Source organism: Sminthopsis crassicaudata, chromosome 3, assembly GCF_048593235.1.
Source record: "Sminthopsis crassicaudata isolate SCR6 chromosome 3, ASM4859323v1, whole genome shotgun sequence".
NCBI lineage: Eukaryota > Metazoa > Chordata > Mammalia > Dasyuromorphia > Dasyuridae > Sminthopsis > Sminthopsis crassicaudata.
Genome location: NC_133619.1, coordinates 59,095,967 through 59,122,739, shown reverse-complemented (window position 1 = coordinate 59,122,739; position 26,773 = coordinate 59,095,967). Strand labels below are relative to the sequence as shown.

The window sequence follows — 26,773 nt, the reverse complement described above, 5'->3', positions numbered from 1 at the left end:
CTGACCGGATCAGTCTAACTGGACGACGGACCCTCCCATGGCAGCTGCCGCCCTGGCCCCAGGCGAGAACCTCTGGACGCCTGCCCGGGAATGATTGGGCAGCCCCCAAAGCCAAGGCAGGGTCAAGGCCGCGGCTCCTCCCATCCCCTGGGCAATGGCCAGCTCAAGGTGCCCTCGGCAGCAGTCTGGCTAGTGGCCGCGGGCTCTCGGACAGGCTCCCCAAGTGCGCGGAGTGGGAGCAGCGCGGGCGCACCGGGTCTGGGGGCGGGGGCGAGGGCGGAGGCGCCGGCTTTCCGACTTCCTGAAGGTATAGGAGAGAGAGAGGAGCACCCGCAGGCAGCACCCGAGATCGTGCTGGCTCCGCCGCACTCCCACCTGCCCCGGCGGCGGCCACGGTCCGGTGACATCAGGTTTGCATCCAGCCGACTGAAGGACCGACGGATACACGTGTCCCGCGCAGGCCATGAAGGTTCAGTTTGCCCCACTAAACCTCCCCCTGGAGAGGAGGCTGCAGACCGCTGCGGTGCTCCAATGGGTTTTCTCCTTCCTCCTACTGGGTAAGAGCCTCGCCGGTTGGCTGGTGGGATGGGGATGCCCCCAGCCTTGAGCTCCCGTCCGGCCCTCGGCGCTGTCCAGTCCTCGGCAATCCCCTTCAGGTCTGCAATCTCGGGCCCAGAGTCTGACTAGCTGCCTCTCCCCACTCTGCTCCCACCACCCCGCCTCTCTTCCCCTTCTACCCAGAATCTAACTCGTAGCTTAACAAATTATGGAGAGAGCTAAGTTTCACCCATCCAACTCGCCCAGGGCAGGACTGTTGACAATCATTTAAATGGAAATATAGGCGCCCCTCTTTCTTTGGGTCAGGTATTAAAAAAAAAAAAAATACACCAGGGCTTTCCTTGCTGCCCGCAGCCAAGACAAATAACTGCTTTGATTTTTTTCCCCCCTTGATTTGTGGTGCAGAAAGCGGGGAACGCTGGATCCGTATATGTCAGGGAATTGGATTTCTTGAAATCATTGGACCCAGGAGCATTTTCCAGGAATGTTTTAAGTCCAGTCCACTGCTTACGTACTAAATCAGACCCAACTAGGGCAAAGACAGGCTTCTTGATGGAAGCTTGCCTGATGAGTTAAAAGGTGCTTTCTACTGCTAGCTTTATTTTGTTGGGCTGCGGAGGTCTGGATTCTCTGCACCAAAGCTGTCTTTGGAAATCTTTTTATTTTTTTTTTTTGAATTTTTTAATGTGCATTTCCATATAGAGAGCAGAATACAAGAAGAGGATTATGTTTTTAATTGTGAGTGCCCATTTCACATGTTTACTTTTGTGGAAATAATTTTGTGTTCTGTTATCTCTGATCTTATATGCCTCCTGGGGCCTGAAGTGCAAATACAAGCAATGGTGTTGTTTGCCTGCAGTTTACAAAGTCCTGTCCTGGAAACTGGAGAGATACAAAGTTTAAATAAGACTAGGACCTTATCCTCAAAAAGCTTAAGGTGTAAGTGATAGAGGAAATACAAACAAAGCCACAATATTCAAGATAACTGCTTTAGAGAAGTCTAAAACTAAGTTTCACCTGTGTCTTTATATCCCCAAGACTTAGAAATGGCTAGCACTTTGTAAGCAATTGATGTAGTTGGAATAGACAAAGATAGGGGAAGAAAAATTAGGCTTGAAAGATAGGAAGGCACTAGGTTATGGAAGATTCATTAGTTAGTTCATAGATCTAGAAGGGACCAGAGAGTTCATCTAAACCAGCTCTCTCATTTTACAGAAGAAAAAAATTTCAGTTTACAGAAGAAGAAACTGAGTGGTATCCAGAGTGGTTAAGATGGTACAGTGGATAGAGCATGGAGTCAGGAAATCCTGAATTCAAATTTGGAAATAGTTTTTTGAATTGGGTTTTGTAAGATGGGTAGAAGTTAAACCCTCCATCCTTGTTTGATTTCCCCACCCTTGAGCTCCTTTCTACTCCATTTCATCACTTGCTATTTTCCTTAAGGACAAATCTCATTGTGATTAGATTATTGATGAATGTGGTTTGAGTAGTTTGAGAAACTAGCTTGTGACTCTAGAAAAGTCATTTAATTTCCCTTTCTCAATTTCCTCAATTGTAAAATGGGGATGATGATGGATAATAATAACTCCTATCTTCTGGGAGTTATTGAGGTTTAGGTGAAAGAATAAATGTAATTCACTTAGCATAATACCTGATACATAACAAGCTCTATTTAAAGTTAGCTATCAATATTTTTCAATGTTGTATAGGTACTAAGAGGCAGAGTTGAAATTGTAATCGACCTTCTGTCCTTTGACTGTTGATCCGTTATCTTTCCATTTTACAATATGATGCTAGACAGGAATTTGTGCTTTCAATGATAGCAGGGTAACCCCATGAAGATTTGTGGAGGAGTGATACTTACATGATAGAGGTGACCCTGGCAGCAAGCTAGAATCGTAATAAATTAGAAGGCCAAGAGTGGATATAGTTATCATTTACCTGGCACTTTCTACTTTCCAAAAGGCTTATTCCTGCAGAAGGACTATCTCCCCTTTCATATAATTTAATCAGCCAAAAATATTAATTTAATACTTTAACTTAGATTCAGACCAGACTTTGAGACATGATTCTATTTATAAAATATCCCCCCAATAACATGTAAAAGTAATTTGTAACATGTTTTCTTTTAAGTTTTGAATTACAAATTCTATCCCTCCCTCTTCTCCACTCCCCTCCCTGTCCTGAGTGGGTAGCAATCAGATATAGGCCATACATGTGCAATCATGTAAAATATTCTCATATTGGTCATTTTCTGGAATATAGAGAGAAGACAGGGGAAAGAGAGAGAGAGAAATAGAGACAGGCAGACAGACTATGCTTCATTCTGTGTTCAGATACTATCATTTCTTTCTCCAGAGACAGTGTTTTTCCATCATGAGATCTTTGATATTGTTTTGGATTTTTATATTGCTGAGAATACCTATGTCTTCCACAGTTGATCATCTTTATGATATTGCTATTACTATGTACAATATTCTCTTGGTTCTGTTCACTTCACTCTGTATCAATTCTTATAAGTCTTTATAGGTTTTTCTGAAATCATCCTGTCTTGAATCATGATTTTAACACTAGCTGCAGGATCATGAGAGAATCCCAGAATATCAGAGTGAAAAAGGACCTCAGAGGCCATCATGTCCAAATCTAAGTCATAAGGAACAACACCTCTTCACCTTCTTCACTTGAATATGTACAGAAAGGGAAACCCCACTAATTCCCTGTGGAGTCCCATTTTATTTTGGACAGCTAGATCCCCCCCCCTTATATGAAATCTAAATTTGCTTTTTTGAAATCTGAACCACTGTTCCTAGTTTTGCCCTCTGAGATCATAGAGAATAAGTCTAATAAACCCTTTTCCACACAGAGTAGAGAAATAGGAACCAGACCAATGATTTATTGAATTATAAGGATCCCAATAAATAAGCTTCCCCTACCAAGGCAGGGCAGCACTTTCTCTGCTAGAAACAGTTCATTGTCACATGGATAATGCACTGGTCCCAGAATCAGGAAACCTGAGTTCAAATCTAGCTTCAGACACTAACTGTGTGACCACAGCAAATAACATAATTGCTATCTATCTCAATTTCCTTAACTATAAAATGGGAATTATAATACCTATCTTATAGGGTTATACAGGAGACAACTGGAAAGCTTCTCAGAACAGTGGCTGGCACATAGTGGTACTCAATAAATATTTATTTGTCCCCATTTTCCATCCCCACCTCATACCCATATAGTCTTAAAGAATTACCTAGTGTTGAGCAGTTAAATGATATGCCAGGGTTATACAGACATTAATGTATCAGAGACAAGATTTATATCCAGACCTTTCTGGCTTCCAGATTAATTCTTGTACCCACGTGAGGAGCTTATAAAAAATAAATAAATAAAAACCTGTTATGACCATTTGTGAGTCTTCTTTAGGTAAATGCCTCCAGTTCCTTCAACTGCTCTTTAGAGCATAGATTAGGACCCCTTCAACATCTTAGTTTTCTTCTCTGATTGTTCTCTAGTTTATCATGTTCTCCCCCACCACCAAAAAAAAATCTTCTTTGGACTAAATACTCCTTTAATTGCCAGTCCTAAAAATTCACTTAATTTCAGGTTCTGATTTCTCATCCCTAAAAATTATAATGAACCTCTATTATTTACTTTTCAGATTGTTTTTTAATTTTTTTAAAAAAGTTTTTACAGGCAATCAGCATTAAGTGACTTGCCTGGGGTCACATATTTAGGTGACTGTAGGTATCTAAGGTAAAATTTGAACTTCCCCCAAATTCCAGAACTGATAGTCTATTCACTGTACCACTTAGTTGCCTTTTCAAAGAGCTGTCTTAAAGAAAATTCTAGGGAAATCATTTTTATTGAATAACTGTATCAGCTCTGCTTTACTGATACATTGAAATGATTTCATTTATACTTTTCTTTTTGGCCAGTGAAAATGAAATGAATAGTAGCTACAATGTATTTTTAATAAAAGAAAATTTATACAGAATCTAAAGCCTCCACCTAATTGTGATTCCTTTGAAATACATATAGAGAACAGCATTTATTAAGCATTTATTATGTCAGGTAATGTTAAGTGCTAGGAATAAACATACAAGCAAGCTAAATGGTCTCTGTTTTCAGGGACCTTGCATTCTAAATATATAAAAGATATATACATATGAAAGAGGACCAGAAAGTGGGAAGGGGGAAAATACATTAAGCCAGCAAAGGAAGAAAAGCAATATATGAGAACTATGGATATGGGAGCAAAGGACTCCTAATCAGTCATGGGAGAGATGCTATAGCTCTATTCATTTTTTCCAGTTAGTGTTGGGGGAAAGATCCTAGTAGGGAATATCCATGACCTATATAACTGTTGGGCAGTCAAGAAAAAAGAGCAGATTACCCCCAGGGAAGGAACACTGGGAAATGAGTGTAAACTGTTTGCATTTTTGTTTTTCTTCCCAGATTATTTTTACCTTCTGAATCCAATTCTTCCTGTGCAACAAGAAATTCAGTTCTGCACACATATATTGTATCTAGGATATACTATAACATGTATAAGACTGCCTGCCATCCAGGGGAGGGGGTGGAGGGAAGGAGGGGAAATTCAGAACAGAAGTGAGTGCAAGGGATAATGTTATAAAAAATTACCCATGCATATGTACTGTCAAAACAAGTTATAATTATAAAAATTAATTTAAAATTATTATATAAAAAAGAAAAAGGGCAGAATTCAAAAAGATTTTCAAAAACCCTGAGATGCTTAAAACTCTTCTATGCTGTGAGATTCACAATTTTATCCCTTTCTTTGCTGAAAGTCTTCAACTTAGTTTACTGAGAACTTTCCTTCTTTCCCAAGTTAGAATGTATCTCCAATTTTATAATGGAAATCAACACAAAAATAGCATTTCCTTTATAAACATTGATAAAATGCAAAATAAGAAAATATTTGTAAAAGATGTACTGAGAAGAATGTATAAGTGATTAAGGAGCAGCCTTTCCTTAGAATGAAATTACAGTCAGAAATATTTGAATGAGGAGATTCTGATATGTTGGTGATTTTGTTGCACAGTTAGGAAAAAAATTGTTCTTGAGGTTTCTAGTTCATTAGTATACAAAAATTAATCTGAGTTTATTTTATGAATTTTATTTTTCTTAAAATCTGAGTGAAGATAAATTCCTTCTACTACTTGGCAGAGAAAGTGGAAGTCTGGGAGAGTTTGGTACATTGGTAGGAATGGAAATAAAACAGAATTGACATATGGCCTTTGACCCAGGATGTTACCTTAGGCAAACACAAGTGTTTTCTGACCTTTGTTTGCAAGGGACCAAATATAATCCTTTGAGTGAAGACCATCAAGGTTAGTTTTGGAAAATGTACTGATGATGCAGCAGATTTTTATATCCCTTCACCTTTGGTCCACAACTTAGAAGAATCAAATTACTAGAGAATGCTGGATGAGATAAAGATAGGAAATAAATATAAATTGCTCTCCTAGCTTTGAGAATATTTTCTTTCATGCCTATTGAGACCCAAGGAATTAAATAACATTTTGATATGTCTAATTTGGAAACCGAGGATATAGAACAAAGTATGGGACATTTTAACAGGTCTTGAGAGAGAGATCTTGTGAAAAGTAAATTTAAAACTAGTGAATGCTGAAATTCTATAGCTAGAAGACTTAAGGTTTTAAGCTCGGATCAGTTTTCAGTTGCCCCATCTTAATGTGAAGATATGCCTCATAAAGTGCCGTTAATCAATGAAAAAATAATTATTAAGCTCCTGCTATAAGCAAGCACTGTAGTAGGTTCCAGAGAAACACATACAAAAGGAAATGAGGAATGGGATATGCATTTATTAAGCACTTTATTGTGTGTTAGGAACTATTTTAAAAATATCTCTTTTGTTGTGATCTTCTTGACAACCCTTTGAGATAGGTGCATTTTAAAGTTGAGGAAGTTGAGGCAGATAAAGATTAAATGACTCATTCAGAGTTACATAGCTAGGAAATGTCTGAGGCTGCCTTTGAAGGTAAGTTGTCTTGTGATCAGGACAAGCAGTTTATTCACTCTGTCATTTAAGTAAGGCAATCATTCATTTCAAGGAATTTACATTCTACTGAAATAATCTATCACAGATGATGAATGCAGAAGCATATAGAATAAAAGCAAAATCTACTTCCTTTTCCCTCACCCTATGTACTATCCAAATGAAAAGGAAGAAAAAGGTACCATTTAAGATGAGCATCCTTGTCATCAATAGAAGTGTTTTGAAAAGAAGAGAAAAAAGAGGTCGGTGAGATGGTGTACTGGATAGTGCACTAGCTCTGAAGTCGGGAGGACCGTCCAGAGTTCAAATGTGACCTCAGACACTTAACACTTCCTAGATATATCACTTAATTCCTAGCAAATAACTTAATTCCTATTACCCAAAAAATAACGAAAAGAATAGGAAAAAAAGAAAAAAACAGGATTTTTCTCCCCCTTTTCCTCCTCCCCACCCTGAATGACTTACATTTGGGGGATGGAGCATATAAATGTGTGACTATTTAAGGCAGGAGTGAGCACTACCAATTACTTAACAAGCTTAGGAAGGGCTTCCTATAGGACATGGCATATGAGCAGACCCTTGAAGGAAGCCAAGGATTCTAAAAAGCAGAGGATCAGAAAGGATCAAGGCATTCCCTGGTGGAGCAGATTGTCTAAAAACATGGAGGAAAAAAAGAAATTTATAGGATAACTTTATTATAGATTTAAAAAGAAAGATGTAGAGAGCCGAAACTCTGTAAAAGTATGCTTGAAACAAGGTGTTAACTCAGTGGAATTAATGAGATAATGGTTATCTAGTTCACATATATCTAGTATGATATATCTAGTATGATATAATGATATAATCACTCTAGTTTGATATAATGATATAATCACTTTGGTTTATACTCCGTATACTGTAATGATGTAATTGTAATAGAGTTTTTAAGAACTGGGGACAAGGTGAGACTCAGACTGAGACTGGTTGAGACTGTCAGACTGTTGGACTGCTGAAGGAGACTGGCTCAGACTGAGACTGGATCAGACTATGACAGAAAGGCAAATTGTATGTAATAGATTTAGTTTCTTGTGCAATCATTTTCATTATACAATGTTACTGAAATATTTGTTTTATTCCATAAATTAAAAAACCAAGGGAATGGAAGATGAAATGTGGATATTGGGGAAGAGTCATTGAGCTAATTGGCTTATTAATTTTTTAAAAATTCAGAACCAAATAAAAAAGAATTTCATATATGTTATAGAGGATAAGCTTATATATGACAAAGAATCTCTACCCCCTAAAGTGTACTTAAGTAGACGGTTCACTTGGAACCTTTATGTTTCTTTATAGACATATATTTTAATTCCTTAGTGAGGGCAGGAATTTTTATTTTATTTTAAAAATTTTTTTACTAAAGCTTTTTATTTTCAAAACATTTGCATGGATAATTTTTCAACATTGACCCTTGCAAAACCTTCTGTTTCAAATTTCTCCCCTTTCCCGCACTTCCTCCCCTAGATGGCAAGTAATCCAATATATGTTAAACATGTTAAAAAATATATGTTAAATCCAATATATGTATACATCTTTATACAATTACCTTGCTGCACAAGAAAAATCAGATCAAAAAGAAAAAAGTGAGAAAACAAAACACAAATAAACCACAATAAAAAGAGTGAGAATGTTATATTGTGATCTACACTCATTTCCCACAGTCCTCTCTCTAGGTATAGATGGCTCTCCTCATCACAAGATCATTGGAACTGGTTTGAATCATCTCATTGTTGAAAAGAGCCATGTCCATCAGAATTGATCATTGTATAGTCGTGTTATTGCCATGTACAATGATCTCCTGGTTCTGATCATTTCACTTCACATCAATTCCAGACCTCTCTGTAATCATCCTGCTAATCACTTCTTGTATTCCATAACATTTATATACCAAAATTTATTCATCCATTCTTCAACTGTGGGACATCTACTCAGGTTCCTGTTTCTTGGAGGGCAGGAATTAAAAAAAAATCTTTTGTTTTCAAGGCTATGCAAGTATCAATGTTGAAAAATTATGAGTGCATATGTTTTGAAAATAAAAACTTTTAAAAAATAATAAAAAAGTATAGAGACCTTCAAAAAAATCTTTTGTTTTTATCCCCAGCACCTAGCACAGTACCTGCCATGTAGTATATGCTTAATAAATGCTTGATTACTGAATGATTACACATAGTGTAAATGAAAGGCAAAAATAAAAGCATGGGAGGCGGATCAGAGAGGTGGGAATGGAGAAGCCTGGGAACTTGATCTGGAATTACATTGAGAAGGGCATTAAATGCCAAATTTAGGAGGCATCAAAGGCTCGAAAGTCAAAAGGTTATTTTTGGTTCTGGAAAAACCAACTACAAATATCTGGGAGAGACCATTCGTGCCAAGAACTTCAAGCTAGATGTGAGTAGCTTGAGGTTATTAGTGATCTGAAGTGCTCAAGATGCTGGAACCAAATAATTAGGGAAGCTTGAGGCTTCTCCAAATGAACCTATCTAGAAGAAGCAGACCTTAGGCACCTGGGATTGTACCAAGCAGAAGTAAAGGAGATAAGGACAAAGGGAGGAACTGGTAAAATTCCTTTGACTTCCGGCCAATTGTTCATTGATATTCTATGCTGTCTGTTTTTTTCTATGCTACCGTTCCTTACTCTAGGGTATAGGGGTTTCTTCTCATCAGGAAGCTTTAGAACAAGATCAAGGAACAAGGATTTAGAACAAGGATTAGAACAAGATCATCTAGTAGTGGGCGTTTCCAGAAAACTTTTTTTCGATCCCAGAAACCCTTCTGTTTAGACACTAGTCAAAATACTCTCTATGAAGTCAATCAATATTTATTTAATAATGTTTTCAGGGGAAGAACACTAGCAACTAGTCTGTATATTGGAAAAGGTTTCTTGGACCAAGTTTTGGAAGAAAGGAGATTTTCTATGAGATAGAAAGAAGGGAGTATATTAAAGGTATTGAGTTAAACAATGTAAAGGCTCCAAGAAGGGAGATGGGAGTGTTGTTTGGCAGAATCATGGTGTGTAGGGGAAGGGGAATACTATATAGTGAGACTGAAAAGATAATTTGAGGTCAGGTTGTAAGGAATTTAAAAAACTAAACAAAGGAGTTTATAGTAGAGGCAAGAGGAAGCTATCTAAATTTGAGTTATGGAATGACAGTCAAATTTTTTTTTTTTTCATCGAGCAAAACTCTATCTTCTCTTCCTCCTATCCTCACCCCTCTCAAAAGGGAAGAAAAAAAAACCCTCTGAAACAAATATATAGAGTTAAAGCCATGCTCTGCCCTGCCCCTTTTACCCCCAATGTCTTCAAGTGTCTTATTAGGAGCATGTTTCATTATGAGTCCTCTAGAATTTTCATTGGTCATTACACTTGTAAGAGTTCCTCAGTTTTTCAAAGTTGTTTGTCTTTATAATATTGTTGTCATTGTATACTATGTTCTCCTGTTTTTTCTCAATTTACCTTCTTTCTGTATCTATTCATGCAAGTCTTCCCAGGCATATCTGAAATCATGCCATTAATTCCCAGGCATATCTGAAATCATGCCATTAATTCCTCATGTTTCCCCCTCCTCTTATTTTTTTTCCCTTCTTCCCTTTACCACCTATTTTTTCTGTAAAGTGAAATGTATTTCTTTACCTAATTCTGTTTACATATGTATATATACATACATGTATGCACACACATATATATTCTCCTTTTGATCAGTTAGATGAGAATAAGCTTCAGGTATCAGCCACTGCCTCCACTTCTTCATCCAAGTTTATATAGACCTGACTACCCCAATTATATGAGATATTTACTTAACAGTCCAATTCCCCAACTCGCACGTATTACTCTTCCTCTATCTTTTCATTATTCTTTTAAGATAAAGACATCATTACTCACAGGCCTTCTATCTAGTTGTACACCCTCAATAATTCCTGATGATTATAAATTTCAGAGGGAGCACATTTATCATCTACATTGTCATGTAGACAACTTGTCCTCATTTAGTTTCTTATTATTGTTTGTTCATGCTTACTTTTATGTTTCTCTTAACGCCCATGTTTGTATTTCTAAGTTTCTACATAGTTCTGAACTTTTTATTAGGAAAGTTTGGAGGTCCTTCACTTTATTAAAGGTCCATTTTCCCCTTATAATATTAAACTCAAATCTTGCTGGATAATTTATTCTTGTTTCTAAGTTTATATTCTTTGCCTTTTAGAATATCATATTTCAAACTCAACATTCTTTGATATTAGTGACTTCTAAATCATGTATGATTCTGACTGTGGCTCCTCAAACTTTGAATTCTTTCATTCTGACTGCTTGTATTTCTTTGGCCTAAAAGTTTTGGATTTTAGTTACAATATTTCTGGATTTTTTTCCCTTTTATATGTCCTTTCAGCAAATTTCTATTGTAAGAGATCTGAGCAGTTTTCTTTTATAATTTCAGGCTCTCCTTCTCCCTCCCCCTCTCCTTCTCCTTCCCTCCTTCCCTCCTCCCTTCTCTCTCTGTTTTAAGATAGTACTAAATGATTTTTAAATGATCTCTCTCTTTAATCTGCTTCTCAGATCAGTAATTTTTTGCTATGAGATAGCTTACATTTTGTTCTATTTTCCCTGTCTCCATTTTTTGACTTTGTTTTAATATTTCTTATTATCTTGTGCAATCATTGGCCTTTATTTAGTTCATTCTAATTTTGGGAAATTTTGTCATTTGGGAAATTTCTGTGTCACTTGTGCCAAGATATTAATTTCTCTTTACAATTCTTTCTTTCATAATTCTCATTTCTTTTCCAATTTATTTTCTAGTCCTCATTTAATTAACACAATCATTTTAAAACTTTTCCCCTAACTCATGATGTGTCTCTTCTAGGAATTCTAGAAAAATTTGTTCCCAAACTATGTTTCTGATGCATTGCTTGTAGATATTTTGTGGTCATTCTCTTCTTCTGGGTATTTTTTGGGTGTCACTGTCACCTTAATAGCTTTTTGGTGAGACTTTTGTTTGTTGTATTTGTTTGATTATTCTTCTAGTCTATTTTCTGACTTTAGATTATACATTAAGGTTGTGCTGTCTGCATTTCTGAGAAGAATGTCTGGGCTGCTTCTGCTGGTACTTTTTTTAAGGATATTGATTATCTTGTTGCTATGGAGTCTCAGGATCAGCTCAGCCTGGGGACCCACAAGCTTTCAGTGTTCCTAAAGTTATCTAATCCAGAGAAAAATTTGATCACTGCCAGTTAGTTTTATTCTGCAAGTGCCTGACCCAGGTTTGGATTTGAGCAAAAGCTCTGGATTTGCTCTTTTAAAGGGTTCAGTAAATTTACACAGTTATCCAAATGGAAAGCTCACTGGTTCAGAGTGACAGAATTATAGCTTTCCTTTGGTCTAAGATTCATGCCTTGGTTTTTCGTTTTCAGGATTCAGACCGGGCTATAAGATGGAACTGAGACCTTATTCTCCTCCTAAATTCGATTCCCACAGCTTCTCCTTGCTTCTGAACTTGCTTTATTCTTTGTATACAGGCTAAAATCCACCACAGCTTCTCTGGTAAGAAGTCTCTCTTTAGACTCCTTTCAGACTCCCTCTCATCTATGATCCAGAACTGGGTAGAAAGCAACAGAGATGCCAGGTAGCATTTATTCTTTCACCCTACACAAGTTTAATACTCTTTTTGCTGGATCCAGGACCTAGTCAGACCACATCCTCAGTATTCACAGACCTCTCTGTCTCCTTATGCTTTTCTGGGCTAGTAGAAAAATAGATCATTGATTTCTAGATCAAGATTTTGTCTGGTGAGTTTCCTAGATCTTTGTGGAGGATGGATAAGAGATAGCTTTCTTACTTCTACATGAAAACATGTTAGTCCCATGTGTTTTCCCCATTCCCCATTTGGCAATTGGGCACATTTTAGAGGAAACTTGTGACAATGAGAGAGTGTGTGTGTGTGTGTGTGTGTGTGTGTGTGTGTGTGTGTGTGATGGAGAGAGACACAGAGAGAGACAAAGACAGAGAGAGAGAGACAAAGAGATACAGACAGACACATACAGAGACACAGAAAGACAGACAGACAGACACACACACATAGAAAGGAACTGGTACAGAGAATTAAGAAGGGTCCATTAAGCAAAAGGGAGACACAGGAAATAATCACATCCTAAAAGTTCAAAGAGTAGAAAGTATCCAGGAGGAGAGAGTGAGCAAGAAGATTGAGAAAGATGAGGACTGAGAAAATATGATCAGAGTTGACATTTAAGGGATTGTTGGAAACTTTGAAGAAGAAGCAGTAAAATTATTTAATTGAAAGCTAGATTGCAAAGGATTGAGGATTATGTGACAGAATAAAAAGTAAAGATGAATATTTACAGCACTTTTAAGAAGATGGCTGAGAAATAGAGCAGGGACATTGAGGAGTAGTCAAATGGAAGGTAGCATTAGAGAGAGGGCACCCCACAGTTGCTGGAATTTGGAAATGAATGTAGATCACTATAGAAACAGCAACAAATATTTTCCATTGCATGTTTATTTTGTGGTACCCTTCCAACTTCATCTGCAAATTTTCTTAGTGTGATCTTACTTCAACTGGATCTTAGGCCATACTTCCTGCAAACTCATTTTCCTCTCAGTTGCTTTTCATGGCTTTGTAAAAAGAGAATTTGTCTATGGTATGCACATTCCTCTGTCAAGTTTTGTATGTGAGTTTGTCCTTTAAACTAGTGCTACCTTTGGCCACCTTATCTCCCACTTGCCAAGAAGACTGAATGTTGTTGGTGGCTTAAAGGTTCTTTCAGCCTCTTTGTTCTGGTGACTGTTTCTCAATGGTTAATCTTCTCTAAGAAATGGTGGTTTAGGAAGTCTTTTTTTTTTTTTTTGTTTCCTGTTGTTTTTTAGAGCCATATGGTTTATTGGGAGCTGCTGTAATCACAAATCACATCGTCCTATACTTATCCTTTCTTTTCATTTGGTGTTTTAATATTTTACTCTAACTAGCTAATGTCTGACCACAAAAAGACAGCTGATTGTGCAATGACTATGTCACCAGAAGCCAGTCACTTCTTCCCTGTTAAAATATAATTGTAATTCCTGTGTCAGAAGCTGTTGCAACAGAAAGGGTCCAGGTATACTTTGGGGTGTTCTCAGTTCTCTGCTTTATAGTTACTCACTACCTTCTAGCACCCTCTATCTTGATATATGTTCCTCTTAAAATCATTACAGCACTGAGAAACTTCATGGTGTAGTGTTATGGGCCAGAATTCTGAACTTGAAACAAAGGATTCTTACAAGGTACTAAGTCAGTGGAATTGATAGAGACAATATTTATCTAATTTAGCATGGTTCAGTATGATTGATTTAATCCTACAAGGAATACTATGGGCCAGAACTTGAAACAAGGTACTAAGTGGAATTGAGGGGTCAATGGTTAACTCTAGTTTAGCATTGATTTAATCCTACAACAAATAATGGTTTCTAGTGCTATAATGATTTGTTTGTACTCAGTGTAGAGCATATAAGCTAGGAGCTCTCAGGGCCAAAAAAGACAGGCGCACTAGAAGCTCTGGGAGGCTGAGACAGATTCATTCCATCTTCCATCTTTGTGGTTTCTGGAGGCTAAAACACAAACCTTTGGATTCAGAGACATTTGGAGAGATTCAGAGGGCAGAGAAGGAGGCAGGAGCTCAAGCCCATGGAACCAAGGGGAAAGATAGGCCTCTAAGAAAGCTAACCAGGCCCCAGAAAAGGAGACAAGACTTTGAAGGAGACAATAAAGGATTTGGACTTTAGCATCTGGCTGCATTTGTGGTGATTACTGAACTGAAATGAAGGCTGCTCCCAAGACCCCCAGAGACCCCAAGAAAACCTCAACAGAGAAAGAATATTGCAGTGTAGTACAGAGAATATTACAGTATAGTACAGTAATATCCAATTCAAATAGAAATGGAATCCTCCAACTTCAAATTGACTTAGAAAACCACAGATTAACATGTTGGATTGTACTTTTATTTATTTTGTTAAATATTTACCAATTACATTTTAATCTGCTTCAAGCTGTACCAAGTCAGGTTTTTGTGTCCCTGCTGGCAGGCACAGGTCTGGTGTGGTGAACAGAGCACTGGACTTGGAATCAGAGTACCTTGGTTCACATATTACCATAGCCACTTAATAATCACCTTGGGCAAACTAGTCTCTCTGGGCTTCAATCTTTTCATCTATAAAATGAAAGCTTCTAAGATTGTTTCTGGTTCCAATTCTATGCTCTTTCTATCACAAAGTCAAGGAATGAAAAAATTGAAATAATGAAGCAGCAAAATAGAACCTTAAAGAGCTGTAGAAAACAGAATGACATCCATTCCTAAAGTTTTACCTTAGGATTTTTAACCTTTTCTGTTTCATGGATCTCTTTGGCAATCCGGTAAAACTAGCTCTCCTGAATGTCCCATATACCTCAATCAGAGGGGAACATCCCTTATTCGAAGAAATACTCATTCCTAACTTATTTAGGAGCTGATGAAGCACCCTAATTTCTCCCTAATTTGTCTTAAAATATTGAACAGTTCCTTACATACCTGGGTAGGATAAGGCAAGATATCTAGAGAGAAGATAGAAAGTCTCAGCCATCTTTCCATTTATCTCCCCTTCTGTATGCTAGGTGACACAGTGGATAAAGTGCCAGTCCTGAGATCAGGAAGATCTAAATTCAAATATAACTTCATATACTTATTAGGTTGTATAACTCTGGGCAAATCACTTAATCTCTATTTGCCTTAGTTCCTCATCTGTACAATGGGGACATACTGGAGAAGGAAATTGCAAACTAGTTGCATCATTTGTAGTGAGAATGTCAAAAGGATATAGTTTGATTTCAGCAGTTGTGTATCAGCTCATTGGTTATGAAATAAAGATCACTCTGTATGATAAAAGGGACTGTATAGAACTGAATACTATTTGATATTAGAATCTGTTGCATGACTCAGTTGGTTCAAACTTTCTCCTTGAGCACAGCTAATAGACTCTCCATCTACACTTGAAGCTATTCTGTCTTGATAATTGTACTTGCCAAGAAACTGGAAACTGAGTGGATGCCCATCAGATGGAGAATGGCTGAATAAATTATGGTATATGAATGCTATGGAATGTTATTGTTCTGTAAGAAATGATCAGCAGAGCCTCGGCAATAAGAGCCGAGAAAGAGATTCAAAGAATTAGAGTAGGAAATGAGGAAATCAAACTATCACTCTTTGCAGATGACATGATGGTATACTTAGAGAACCCCAAAGACTCTGCTAAAAAGCTATTAGAAATAATTCAGAATTTTAGCAAAGTGGCAGGATACAAAATAAATCCACATAAATCCTCAGCATTCTTATATATCACCAACAAAATGCAACAGCAAGAGATACAAAGAGAAATTCCATTCCAAACAAATGTTGAGAGTATAAAGTATTTGGGAATCCATCTACCAAAGAATAGTCAGGAATTATATGAGCAAAATTACAAAACACTTGCCACAAAAATAAAGTCAGATTTAAATAATTGGAAAGACATTCAGTGCTCTTGGATAGGCCGAGCGAATATAATAAAGATGACAATACTCCCTAAACTAATCTATCTATTTAGTGCTATACCAATCAGACTCCCAAGAAATTATTTTAATGACCTAGAAAAAATAACAACAAAATTCATATAGAAGAATAAAAGGTCGAGAATTGCAAGGGAACTAATGAAAAAAAAGTCAGAGGAAGGTGGTCTAAGTGTACCTGATCTAAAGCTATATTATATAGCAGCAGTCACCAAAACCATTTGGTATTGGCTAAGAAATAGAACGGTAGATCAGTGGAACAGATTAGATACAAAGGACAAAAAAAGGGTACATATATAGCAATCTAATCTTTGACAAACCCAAAGATACCAACATTAGGGACAAAAATTCATTATTCGGAAGAAACTGTTTGGAAAACTGGAAATTAATATGGCAGAAATTAGATATGGATCCACACTTAACACCATATACCAAGATAAGATCAAAATGGGTCCATGATTTAGGTATAAAGAATGAGATCATAAATAGATTAGAGGAACAGAGAATAGTCTACCTATCAGACCTGTGGAGGAGGAAGGAATTTATGACCAGAGGAGAATTAGAGATCATTATAGATCACAAAATAGAAGATTTTGATTACATCAAACTAAAAAGTTCCTGTACAAACAATACTAATGCAAATAAGATTAGAAGGGAAGTAACAAATTGGGAAAATATTTTTAAAAGTAAAGGTTCTGACAAAGGTCTCATTTCCAAAATATATAGAGAACTGACCCTGATTTATAGGAAACCAAACCATTCTCCAATTGATAAATGGTCAAAGGATATAAACAGACAATTCTCAGATGATGAAATTGAAACTATTTCCACTCATATGAAAGAGTGTTCCAAATCACTACTGATTAGAGAAATGCAAATTAAGACAACTCTGAGATACCACTACACACCTGTCAGATTGGCTAAGATGACAGGAACAAATAATGCTGAAAGTTGGAGGGGATGTGGGAAAACTGGGACACTGATGCATTGCTGGTGGAGTTGTGAAAGAATCCGGCCATTCTGGAGAGCAATTTGGAACTATGCCCCAAAAGTTGTCAAACTGTGCATACCCTTTGACCCAGCATTGCTGTTATTGGGATTATATTCCAAAGAAATACTAAAGAGGGGAAAGGGACCTGTATGTGCCAAAATGTTTGTGGCAGCTCTTTTTGTTGTAGCTAGAAACTGGAAGATGAATGGATGTCCATCAATTGGAGAATGATTGGGTAAATTGTGGTATATGAAGGTTATGGAATATTATTGCTCTGTAAGAAATGACCAGCAGGAGGAATACAGAGAGGCTTGGAAAGACTTACATCAACTGATGCTGAGTGAAATGAGCAGAACCAGAAGATCGCTATACACGTCAACAACAATACTGTATGAGGATGTATGCTGATGGAAGTGGAAATCTTCAACATAAAGAAGAGCCAACTCACTTCCAGTTGATCATTGATGGACAGAAATAACTATACCCAGAGAAGGAACACTGGGAGGCGAATGTAAATTGTTAGCACTACTGTCTATCTACCCAGGTTACTTATACTTCGGAAGCTAATAATTAATGTGCAACAAGAAAATGGTATTTACACACATATATTGTATCTAGGTTATATTGTAACACATGTAAAATGTATGGGATTGCCTGCCATCGGGGGGAGGGAGTGGAGGGAGGGAGGGGATAATTTGGAAAAATGAATAAAATAAATAAAATAAAATTAAAAAAAAAAAAAGAAAAAAGAAATGATCAGCAGGATGATTTCAGAAAGGCCTGAAGAGACTTACGTGAACTGAAGTTAAGAGAAATGAGCAGAACCAGGAGATCACTGTACATGGCAACAAGACTATACGATGATCAATTCTGATGGACGTGGCTCTTTTCAACAATGAGATGATTCAAACCAGTTCTAATTGTTCAGTGATGAAGAGAGTCATCTACATCCAGAGAGAACTGTGGGAACTGAATGTAGTTCACAACATAGCATTCTCAATCTTTTTGTTGTTATTTGCTTCCATTTTGTTTTCCTTTTCCTTTTTTTCTGGTTTGATTTGATTTTTCTTGTGCAGCAAGATAATTGTATATTATATGTATGCATATATTGGATTTAATATATATTTCTTTTTTATTGTATTATATCTTTTTATTTACAAAACATATGCATGGATAATTTTTGAACATTGGCCCTTACAAAGCCTTCTGTTCCAAATTTTTCCCTCCTTCCCCTCACCCCCTGCCCTAGATGGCAGGTAATCCAATACATGTTAAATATGTTTAAAAGTATTTAACATATTTTCTATCATGTTTAACATATATTACACTACTTGCCATCTAGGGGAGGGGGTGAAGGAAGGGGGGAAATTGGAATACAAGTTTTTGCAAGAGTTAATGCCGAAGAATTATCCATGCATATGTTTTGAAAAATAAAAAAGCTTTAATTTAAAAAAATACCAAAAAAAAGATAGTAGCACTTGTCAGAGTTTCTTCTATTAGTATTAGAGAAGTCAAATTCACTTCCACACCAAAATGATAGGATAGTAATTATGTGCAAGAATAGACCTTTCGTACTACTACCCGATCTACATCTAAAAAGAGATTAAAAAAAAAACCAAAACAAAACAAAAAGGAAAAGGAAAAAGACTATTGTGTACAAAAATGTTTATGGCAGCTCTTTCTTGGAGGCAAAGAATTGGAAACTGAAGGAATGCCCATCAGTTGAGGAATGGTTGGATAAATTGTTGTATGTTAGGAAATGTGCTATAGGAAATAGGGAGCAGGATGCTTTTAGAAAAATCTGGAGACTTCCATGAGCTGCCACAAAATGAAATATACTGTGGTCAAAGTAACAACAATTTTGTACAATGATCAACTATGAATAATATAACTATTCTAAGCAATACAATGATTTAAAATGGTGAAAAATGCTATTCATGCCCAGAGAAGGAACTGATGGTGTGTGAGTATAGATTGAAGCACACTGTTTTATTTTGTTTTGTTTTTAACTTTGTTTTTCTTGACTATTTTGGGGTTTTGTTTTTGCCTTTGTTGTGTTGGGTTTGTTTTTTTTTTGATTTATGTTTCCTTTCACAATATGACTGTTATGGAAATGGTTTGCACGACTACACATAATCTATATTGAATTGCCTGCATTTTCACTAAGATAGGAAAAGAGGAAGGAAAAGAATATGAGACTCAAAAGTTTTAAAAACAAATGTTAAAAATTGTTTTTACATATAATTTGGGGAAAATAAAATACTAAAATTGAAAGAAAAGAATAGATATTTTGCTTTACTTATATTCACTTGGGAAAAATAGTCAGGAAAAATTCTTTCAGGGGAGATGGCTTAGATCACTGAGGCAAATTATGCTTTCTCCTCACCCTTCTCTCAAACAAAACCTAATAAAAACCAACCTATTTTTTCTTCACCTTCCATGCACATCTTAAGTGGAATAGGAAAAATCATAGTTAATTAAATTCAATTGCTCAAATTTTGAGTTCCTCTTTATCTTGCCAGGTGCTATCATAAATACTGACTAATGTTGATTCTGGTTCTCTTTTACCTTGTAGGGCAGCTGTGTTGTGGACTCTTGGTAATACTGCTTTTTAAAAACTACTGGTTTATCTATGTCCCTTATTTAACATGGCTCTACTTTGACTGGAAGACTCCAGACTCAGGAGGCAGGAGGTTCAACTGGGTCAGAAGTTGGACTGTTTGGAAGTACTTTAGGGAATATTTTCCAATGCATGTGAGTAAAATATATTGTTTAACAGAGGACTTCAGATGGGAATGAATATTAGGTTACAGATTTTTCAACTTGTCCTTTGAACTTTTCCATTTTGAGACAATTCGTAATCTTTTCATTTGGATATCCCCAGGAAAGTCACTTAATCTCTGATTTCCTTATCTATTAAAAAAAAAAAGTTGAATTTGACCTTTTAAAGTCCCTATCAGATAAAAGCAGCTGTATTCTCATGTTCCTGAAGCACATAATTTGGTGAGCTTATCACTAAACTGAATCTGCTGGTGACAAAATTTAAAAGGCTAAATATGAATAATGAAGAGGCAATATGGTCAATTTTGCAGATACATCAAACTCAGAGATAGAGCCCATTTATCTGAATAGAAGGATCCCCACCGACTGCTCATTGGCTTAGTTTTTAAATGTAACATTGCATATATTATATTGTTTTTCCTTATTTTGCTAAATGTTACTGTTTTGGGCCATGACAAGGGGCCTTGTGGTTGATATCTGTGCTGTAGAGGATGAATGGTCAAGCATGTTATGATGAAAAAAGTGCTGGATTGGAAGTCAGAAAGTCCAGGGTTCAAATTCTGCCTTAGTTGCTTACTGTCTGTGGGACCTTGTGCAAGGCACTAAACCTCTCTAAACTTAAGTTTCCTTATCTGTAAAATTAAGGATTGGTTTTGGTCACCTCTGAGGTCCCTCTCTCATGGCTCTAAATCAGGGATTCTGAGACTTGGGTTCAAGCTTCTGATTTCATGCTTAACTCTCAGTGTCCTAGAAGCGACACATCTCTTAGGAGGAAATTTCCATGATTTCCAGTGATTCTCTGAGCAAATGAAATCACAGAATTCCCCTCACTTTTGGAATAAATAAATATATCAATAGACACACATTTATAAGGTGGCTGGGTGATGCAAAAGATAGAATGCCAAGCCTGCAATCAGGAAAACTCATCTTCCTGAGTTCAAATCCAGCCTCAGACACTTATTAGTTGTGTGATGTTGGGCAAGTCACTTAACCCTGTTTGCCTCAGTTTCCTTATCTGTAAAATGATCTGGAGAAGGAAGTAGCAAACTATTTCAGTATTTCTGCCAAGAAAACCCCAAATGGGGTCATGAAGTTGGACACAACTAAAAAAACCAACTCAGCTAATACATATTTATATAAAGCTCTTTAATTTTTTATTTTTGAAGTCAATTTGAAGTCTCTTCTCAGGTTTCATAATAATTTAGAGCTGAAAGGGACATAAGAGGTCATGTAGTCCAATCTCCTCATTTTGCAAAGAAAGTAAGGTCTAGAGAAAGGGAAATTACTGGCCTAAAGTCATACAGGAAGTGACCAGCAGAGCCAGCATGCACATTCAGATTCTCTGATTCCCAATCAGACTCTCCCTTTTCTTGTTCTCCTGGTAGTCTTCATCCTTTAAGAATTAAATTCTTCCTCCTATTTGTGACTGGTGACTAATAAGGTGGTGTGGGCTCTGGGGGCTACGGTATCTTTGCTTCCATTTGAATGCTCTATAGCTCATCAAAACAGTGGATTTGGATCCAAGTCACAACTATATATTTGGATTTCATCCCCATGGAGTGCTTGTTGCCGGGGCATTTGGAAACTTTTGTACAAACCATTCGAATTTCAAGGAACTGTTTCCAGGTTTTACTGCATATCTTCACACACTTCCCTATTGGTTCCGATGTCCTTTCTTCAGAGAATACCTCATGAGCAGTGGTAAGTGAAGGTGGGAACATTTTCCCTATATTGGTGTTGGGCAACCGATCCATCAGTCAGCAAATATTTATTCAGTGCCTACGAGACCGAAACAGCCACTGCCTTCATGGAAACCACATCCACAATTAAAGACATTTTTCAGTTAGTTTGATTTACATTCCCTTGGGAAGAGACTTCTTGGGTCCTTCACTGACTTCCTTTACTGATTAAGTCTTCAGTGACTTCCCTCACATATGAACCTGGAACTCCGAATCACTGTAAGACCTACCCCAGCAGAAACCATTTTTCCTTGTTCAATTTGATGCATCTGAAGCATTCCACTAGCCAATAGTTAAAGCTAATTCTATCCATCATTGTTTTTAATATCATTCTAATTTAATGCCAGGAGCCTCATAAGTATTTCCTTAATGGAAGATCCTGACTTTCTCCAGAGTCTGTCAGCATCATATATGTTTCCTCTGATAGCTAGAAGATTTCTTATTTCTTTTTATTTCAAAGGCTTTCTGCGGCTACCCAAGCAGCCACTTGGCTAATTTTTAAATTATTTACAGATCACAGATGATTGATAAGTAACTGAATGGTCAAGCCTTACCCAGCTTGACTCCACTGAAATCACACAGTTATAATCTAACGGAATAATCTACCAGAAAATTAACTTTATAATTAAACAGTATTAAAATACCTCAAAAATACAATAATCACAACAGATCTAGTTTATACCAAAGGAAAGTAATTTCTTTTATAGTAGCTTGTTCTACAAATCCTCCAATTAAAAAAAAAAAGGCCTCCTTAATAACAGTCTAAATTTTAGTCAACCCACACATCTAAGTCAACTAAATTCAGACGATGTTTTAGTGCCATTTAAAATATGCTTTAGTTTACCTGAGTCTTGTGTAAAAATTAATTTTCCTTGAAAAATGCAAGCCACTGTGCTGATATGAAAGGACATATATAAAAGTCCCATGACCTTTGCCAGAATTCCAACACAGGTATATCTAGGAGAAGAGACAAAGGCTCAAAAGTGTCAAGGGTGAAGTTGTTGCTGATTCTTTGGTATGCAGTGCAACTGGACCTCAGTTACTTGTGGTACACAGCCCAATGCACATGATTTTTCACAAGGAAACAATACAGAAGGGAACAGTCTTGCAGACAATCAGAAATATCACACCTAAAGAATCTATATCCTTTGTTAGCCATCAGAATGATTTTGGTACATTCATACTATAGATCAATAGGTGTTAAACTTTCATTGTGTACAGAGCATAGTGCTAGATTATGGAGAGGCTTTAAAAAGACAAATAAGATATCTTAAGTTATTTAAGTTATGTCAAATCTTATGATGAGGCATGGCCCTGCCTCAATTAAATCCAATTCACTTGCAAGAGAAGAAGATATCACCCTCCTGATAGCATTAGATCTCTGTAAGAACGAAGGACAAACAACAAAATAGCCATGTTACTATATAATTTCTCTTTTCTGAGGCTCAATTTCCCTTTTTATACAATAAAGATAATGATACTTCCAGTACCTATTTCACAGGAGTTAAATGATTAACAAGGCCCTTGTTGCTGACTTGGGTATGCCTTGAAGGGATGGGAATATTTCACACTAGATTTGGTATTTGAGACTTGTGTCTATATCCTTTGTCAGGTCCTATCCACCTCTCATCTATTAAATTATGGAGCAGACTACAAGACCTATAAGATCTTTTTCAATTCCAAATTTATGATCCTATACAACCTAATTGAGCCTTGAAAGTTAGGTCACCACTGGCCATTTAAGTACTAGTGCCCTACAGATAAGATCTTCAGGCTTTTAGCACCAAGACCACATGATGGAGAAGCCACAGTGTGGACCTAATTCACTAGAACTGTATGTTCTCCCTGGGTTAGAGCTTCTGACTTGCACTTGTTTATTTTTTGGCCATAGAATTATTATTATTATTATTATTATTATTATTATTAGGCTCAGTTTCCTTTTTTAAAATTAATTTTTATAATTATAATATTTTCTTTGACAGTACATATGCATAGGTAATTTTTTTTTTTACATTATCCCTTGCACTCCCTTCTGTTCCAAATTTTTTCCCTCCTCTCCACCCCCTCCCCTAGATGGCAGGCATTCCCATATATATTAAATATCTTATAGTATATCCTAGGTACAATATATATGTGCAGAACCGAATTTTGTTGTTGTTGTTGTTGCAAAGGAAGGATTGTATTCGGAAGGTAAAAATAATCTGGGAAGAAAAACAAAACAAAACAAAACAAAAAACAATTTGGCCATAGAATTATGAAAATGGATGTCATGAGTAAAAACTAACAATGCCCCCACTTTTTTGTACTGCTTGAATTGCTAAAATTCATATACCAGAAAATTCCTTGTTCCCATTTCTATTACAGTCCCTTTCTTGTGGAACCGCAATGTATTGTATAGCCAGTGATATTACAATATCTCCCATTGATACAGTACTTCATTTTTATTTGAGATAATACTTTATCTAAGTGAAGAGCCATCAAAAGTGTACAGATACCTACATTTGATAACATAAACATGGTATTCACTAATCTAATGAAAATTGTTTTTTAATATTTTTATGTAATTAGATACAGCAAATTTTATTCCATAAAATGTTTTTCTGCAAATATTTTAAATGGAAAAATAATAAGGAATTCCTTAAAAGGGGCAATGGGTTTAAGGCATACTAGTATCACAATAGTAACTTAATATATATATATATATATATGTATGTATATATAACATATATATAAATATACAATAAAATAATTTCATTTTATTTTATTCACCAAGGAGCAGTCTCGGTTTCCAAACAGTGTGTATCTCACGTGCTAAGCAAGGAGGAAGGTGGAAACATTTCAGTCATTGTGCTTGGAGGAGCAGAAGAGTCACTGGTTGCACATCCTGGAAGTTTTACTCTGTTTATTAGACAAAGAAAGGGGTTTATTAAAATGGCTTTGACACATGGGTAGGTAGTTTATCCATTCTGTTGCCTTTGTTCTGCCACATGTCAGTCTGATAGTCTGATTAGGGGAGAGGAGAGGATACCCTTAAATCTCACTGATCCAGTCTGTTCTGTTTGCAATGGACAATTTGTTTGATGAATAGAGCTTTGTCCCTTTCTGTTGGGGCAGAAATATACTATGTAATTTGAAATCACATGTGCAGAGGTTGTCTGTATAGGTAGATATACTAATGATTATAAGTTTGAAGACAGAAGCAGGATTGGTAAGGTAGACAGAAGCCTGGATTCGGGCAACAAGACGTGGGTCTGAATCTTAATATCTAGTCCATAATAGTTATTTTTAAGGGTCAGATTGATTATTCTGTGAAGGAAAACTAGGCTATCTAACCAGACTATCTTTTGCTTCAATTTTTACCTAGCCTTTAATCCCTGAATGAGCTTTGGCTCAGACAAACCGAGACCTGGAAAGACTTTACCTTAAAAGGTCAAGGTCTCCCACTGCATCCAGGGCCATTGCCAGTTGTCCTAAGCCACGTCTTGCCATTAAGTTCCAAAGATTCCCCAGGACAGAGTGAGGCTGATGACTTTGCACAGATCTCCCTCACTTAAAAACCAATTCATTTGTAAGTCAAGACAAAACCTTCCTGATGTCATTAGACTACTTTAAGAAAGAAGGCAAACAACAAAATAGCTATGTGACTATAGACATATGATTTTACTTTTCTAAGGCTTAATTTTCCTTGTTATACAATAAGGATAATGCTATTTCCAGTACCTGTTTCACAGGAGGTTGGGTTTTTGTTTGTTTATTTGTTTGTTTTTGTTTTTGTGGTTTTTTTTTTTTGTTGGGTTTTTTTGTTTGTTTGTTTTTGAGATTCAGATTGGGTGATGTCTGTAAAGTACTCTATAAATGTCAGCTAGCCCGCTCTTTTATGAAAAAACATCGGGACTTTGATATGATCTAGGTCTGCCCAGGGTGGCATTTAAATACAAAGCTGGGCTGCTGTGCACCCCATTCAGAGTAGGCTAGTGAGCAAAATCCCCAAAGAACTTTAGATTTTGCCCACAAATGAACCACAAGGACAATATTATGGTGAGATTTAGATGTAGTGGTTTTTATTTCAAGGTAACTGGATGGGCTAAGATTTTTATATCCTTTTCCTTTATTTTATTTATTTTATTTCAGCTCTCCTCTGAATTCTTATGTTTGTTTTACAGGGCTTATTTGGTTCCTGTGTTTTCTTTTGGTGAGAATGAATTGTTTAAACAAGTCAACAATCCTGAAGGCTCATGGCTTAGAGCTGTCCAAGAGAAACTGTACAAGAAAATAGGATTTACATTGCCATTATTTCATGCCAGAGGAATTTTTCAGTACAATTTTGGTCTGATGCCCTACAGAAAACCTATTTTTACCGTTGGTAGGTATCTTGAAGATGATTTTGGGGATGTTAAAAATCAATAAAAATTTTCCATGGTTAATGTTGATTGTTTTGAATAAAGAGGTGCAAATATTAGAAAAGTCATTTTAATGTAACAAGAAAAATAAGGGATATTGGCAACATAGAATTGGAGCAGGAATTTCTAAATATTTTCAATTTGTGACATGCATTATATTTCTGAAATGACTCTAGTTTCCATTTCAGTGGCATTTAACAAATTTTTTAATCTGAGAGCCTTCAAACTCTTCTATGTCTACAGAATTCTTTCTTAATGGCTTATAAGCATAATAACACGTCTCCTATTTGTTAAAATAATAAGATACTAATTAATTATTAAATAAATAAATGATTATTTAAATAATGATGATAAAATAATAACTAATAATAATAATTAAGTTCTTCTTTTCTCTCAAACTTTTCTCTTATGTCTGTTTTCCATTTCCATCATCAGACTCCTGGAGCAGCTAAATGACATGATGGATAGATACTAACCTTAGAGTCAGGAACACCTAAATTTGAATTCTTCCCTAGATACTTACTATGTGATTTTGAACCATTCACTTAATTTCTGTGTGCCTTTGTGATCCTAGAAGAAGACATCTACATAGCTACACTTGTTACATCCATGTCCTCACCTCTAGTTCATTTCTGAGACCCATACATTTTGATTTCTGAGCCCACCATTCA

General features: G+C 36.4%; 1 protein-coding gene across 2 annotated transcripts in view; it reads left to right on the top strand.

Moving 5' to 3' along the window:
- The first annotated feature begins 305 nt into the window (after positions 1 to 305).
- Positions 306 to 26,773, top strand: part of MOGAT1 (monoacylglycerol O-acyltransferase 1) — a 44,220-nt gene continuing 17,752 nt past the window's right edge. Inside the window, exons 1-5 of one of the 2 annotated variants that reach the window (XM_074298621.1) lie at positions 306 to 557; positions 19,758 to 19,936; positions 21,460 to 21,664; positions 24,476 to 24,650; positions 25,866 to 26,065. In XM_074298621.1, the coding sequence (XP_074154722.1) occupies positions 464 to 557; positions 19,758 to 19,936; positions 21,460 to 21,664; positions 24,476 to 24,650; positions 25,866 to 26,065 (853 nt within the window). In that variant the 5' untranslated portion in view covers positions 306 to 463. Of the gene's footprint in view, positions 558 to 1,382; positions 1,498 to 19,757; positions 19,937 to 21,459; positions 21,665 to 24,475; positions 24,651 to 25,865; positions 26,066 to 26,773 lie in introns of those variants that run through there. The other variant, XM_074298619.1, reaches the window with a different exon arrangement.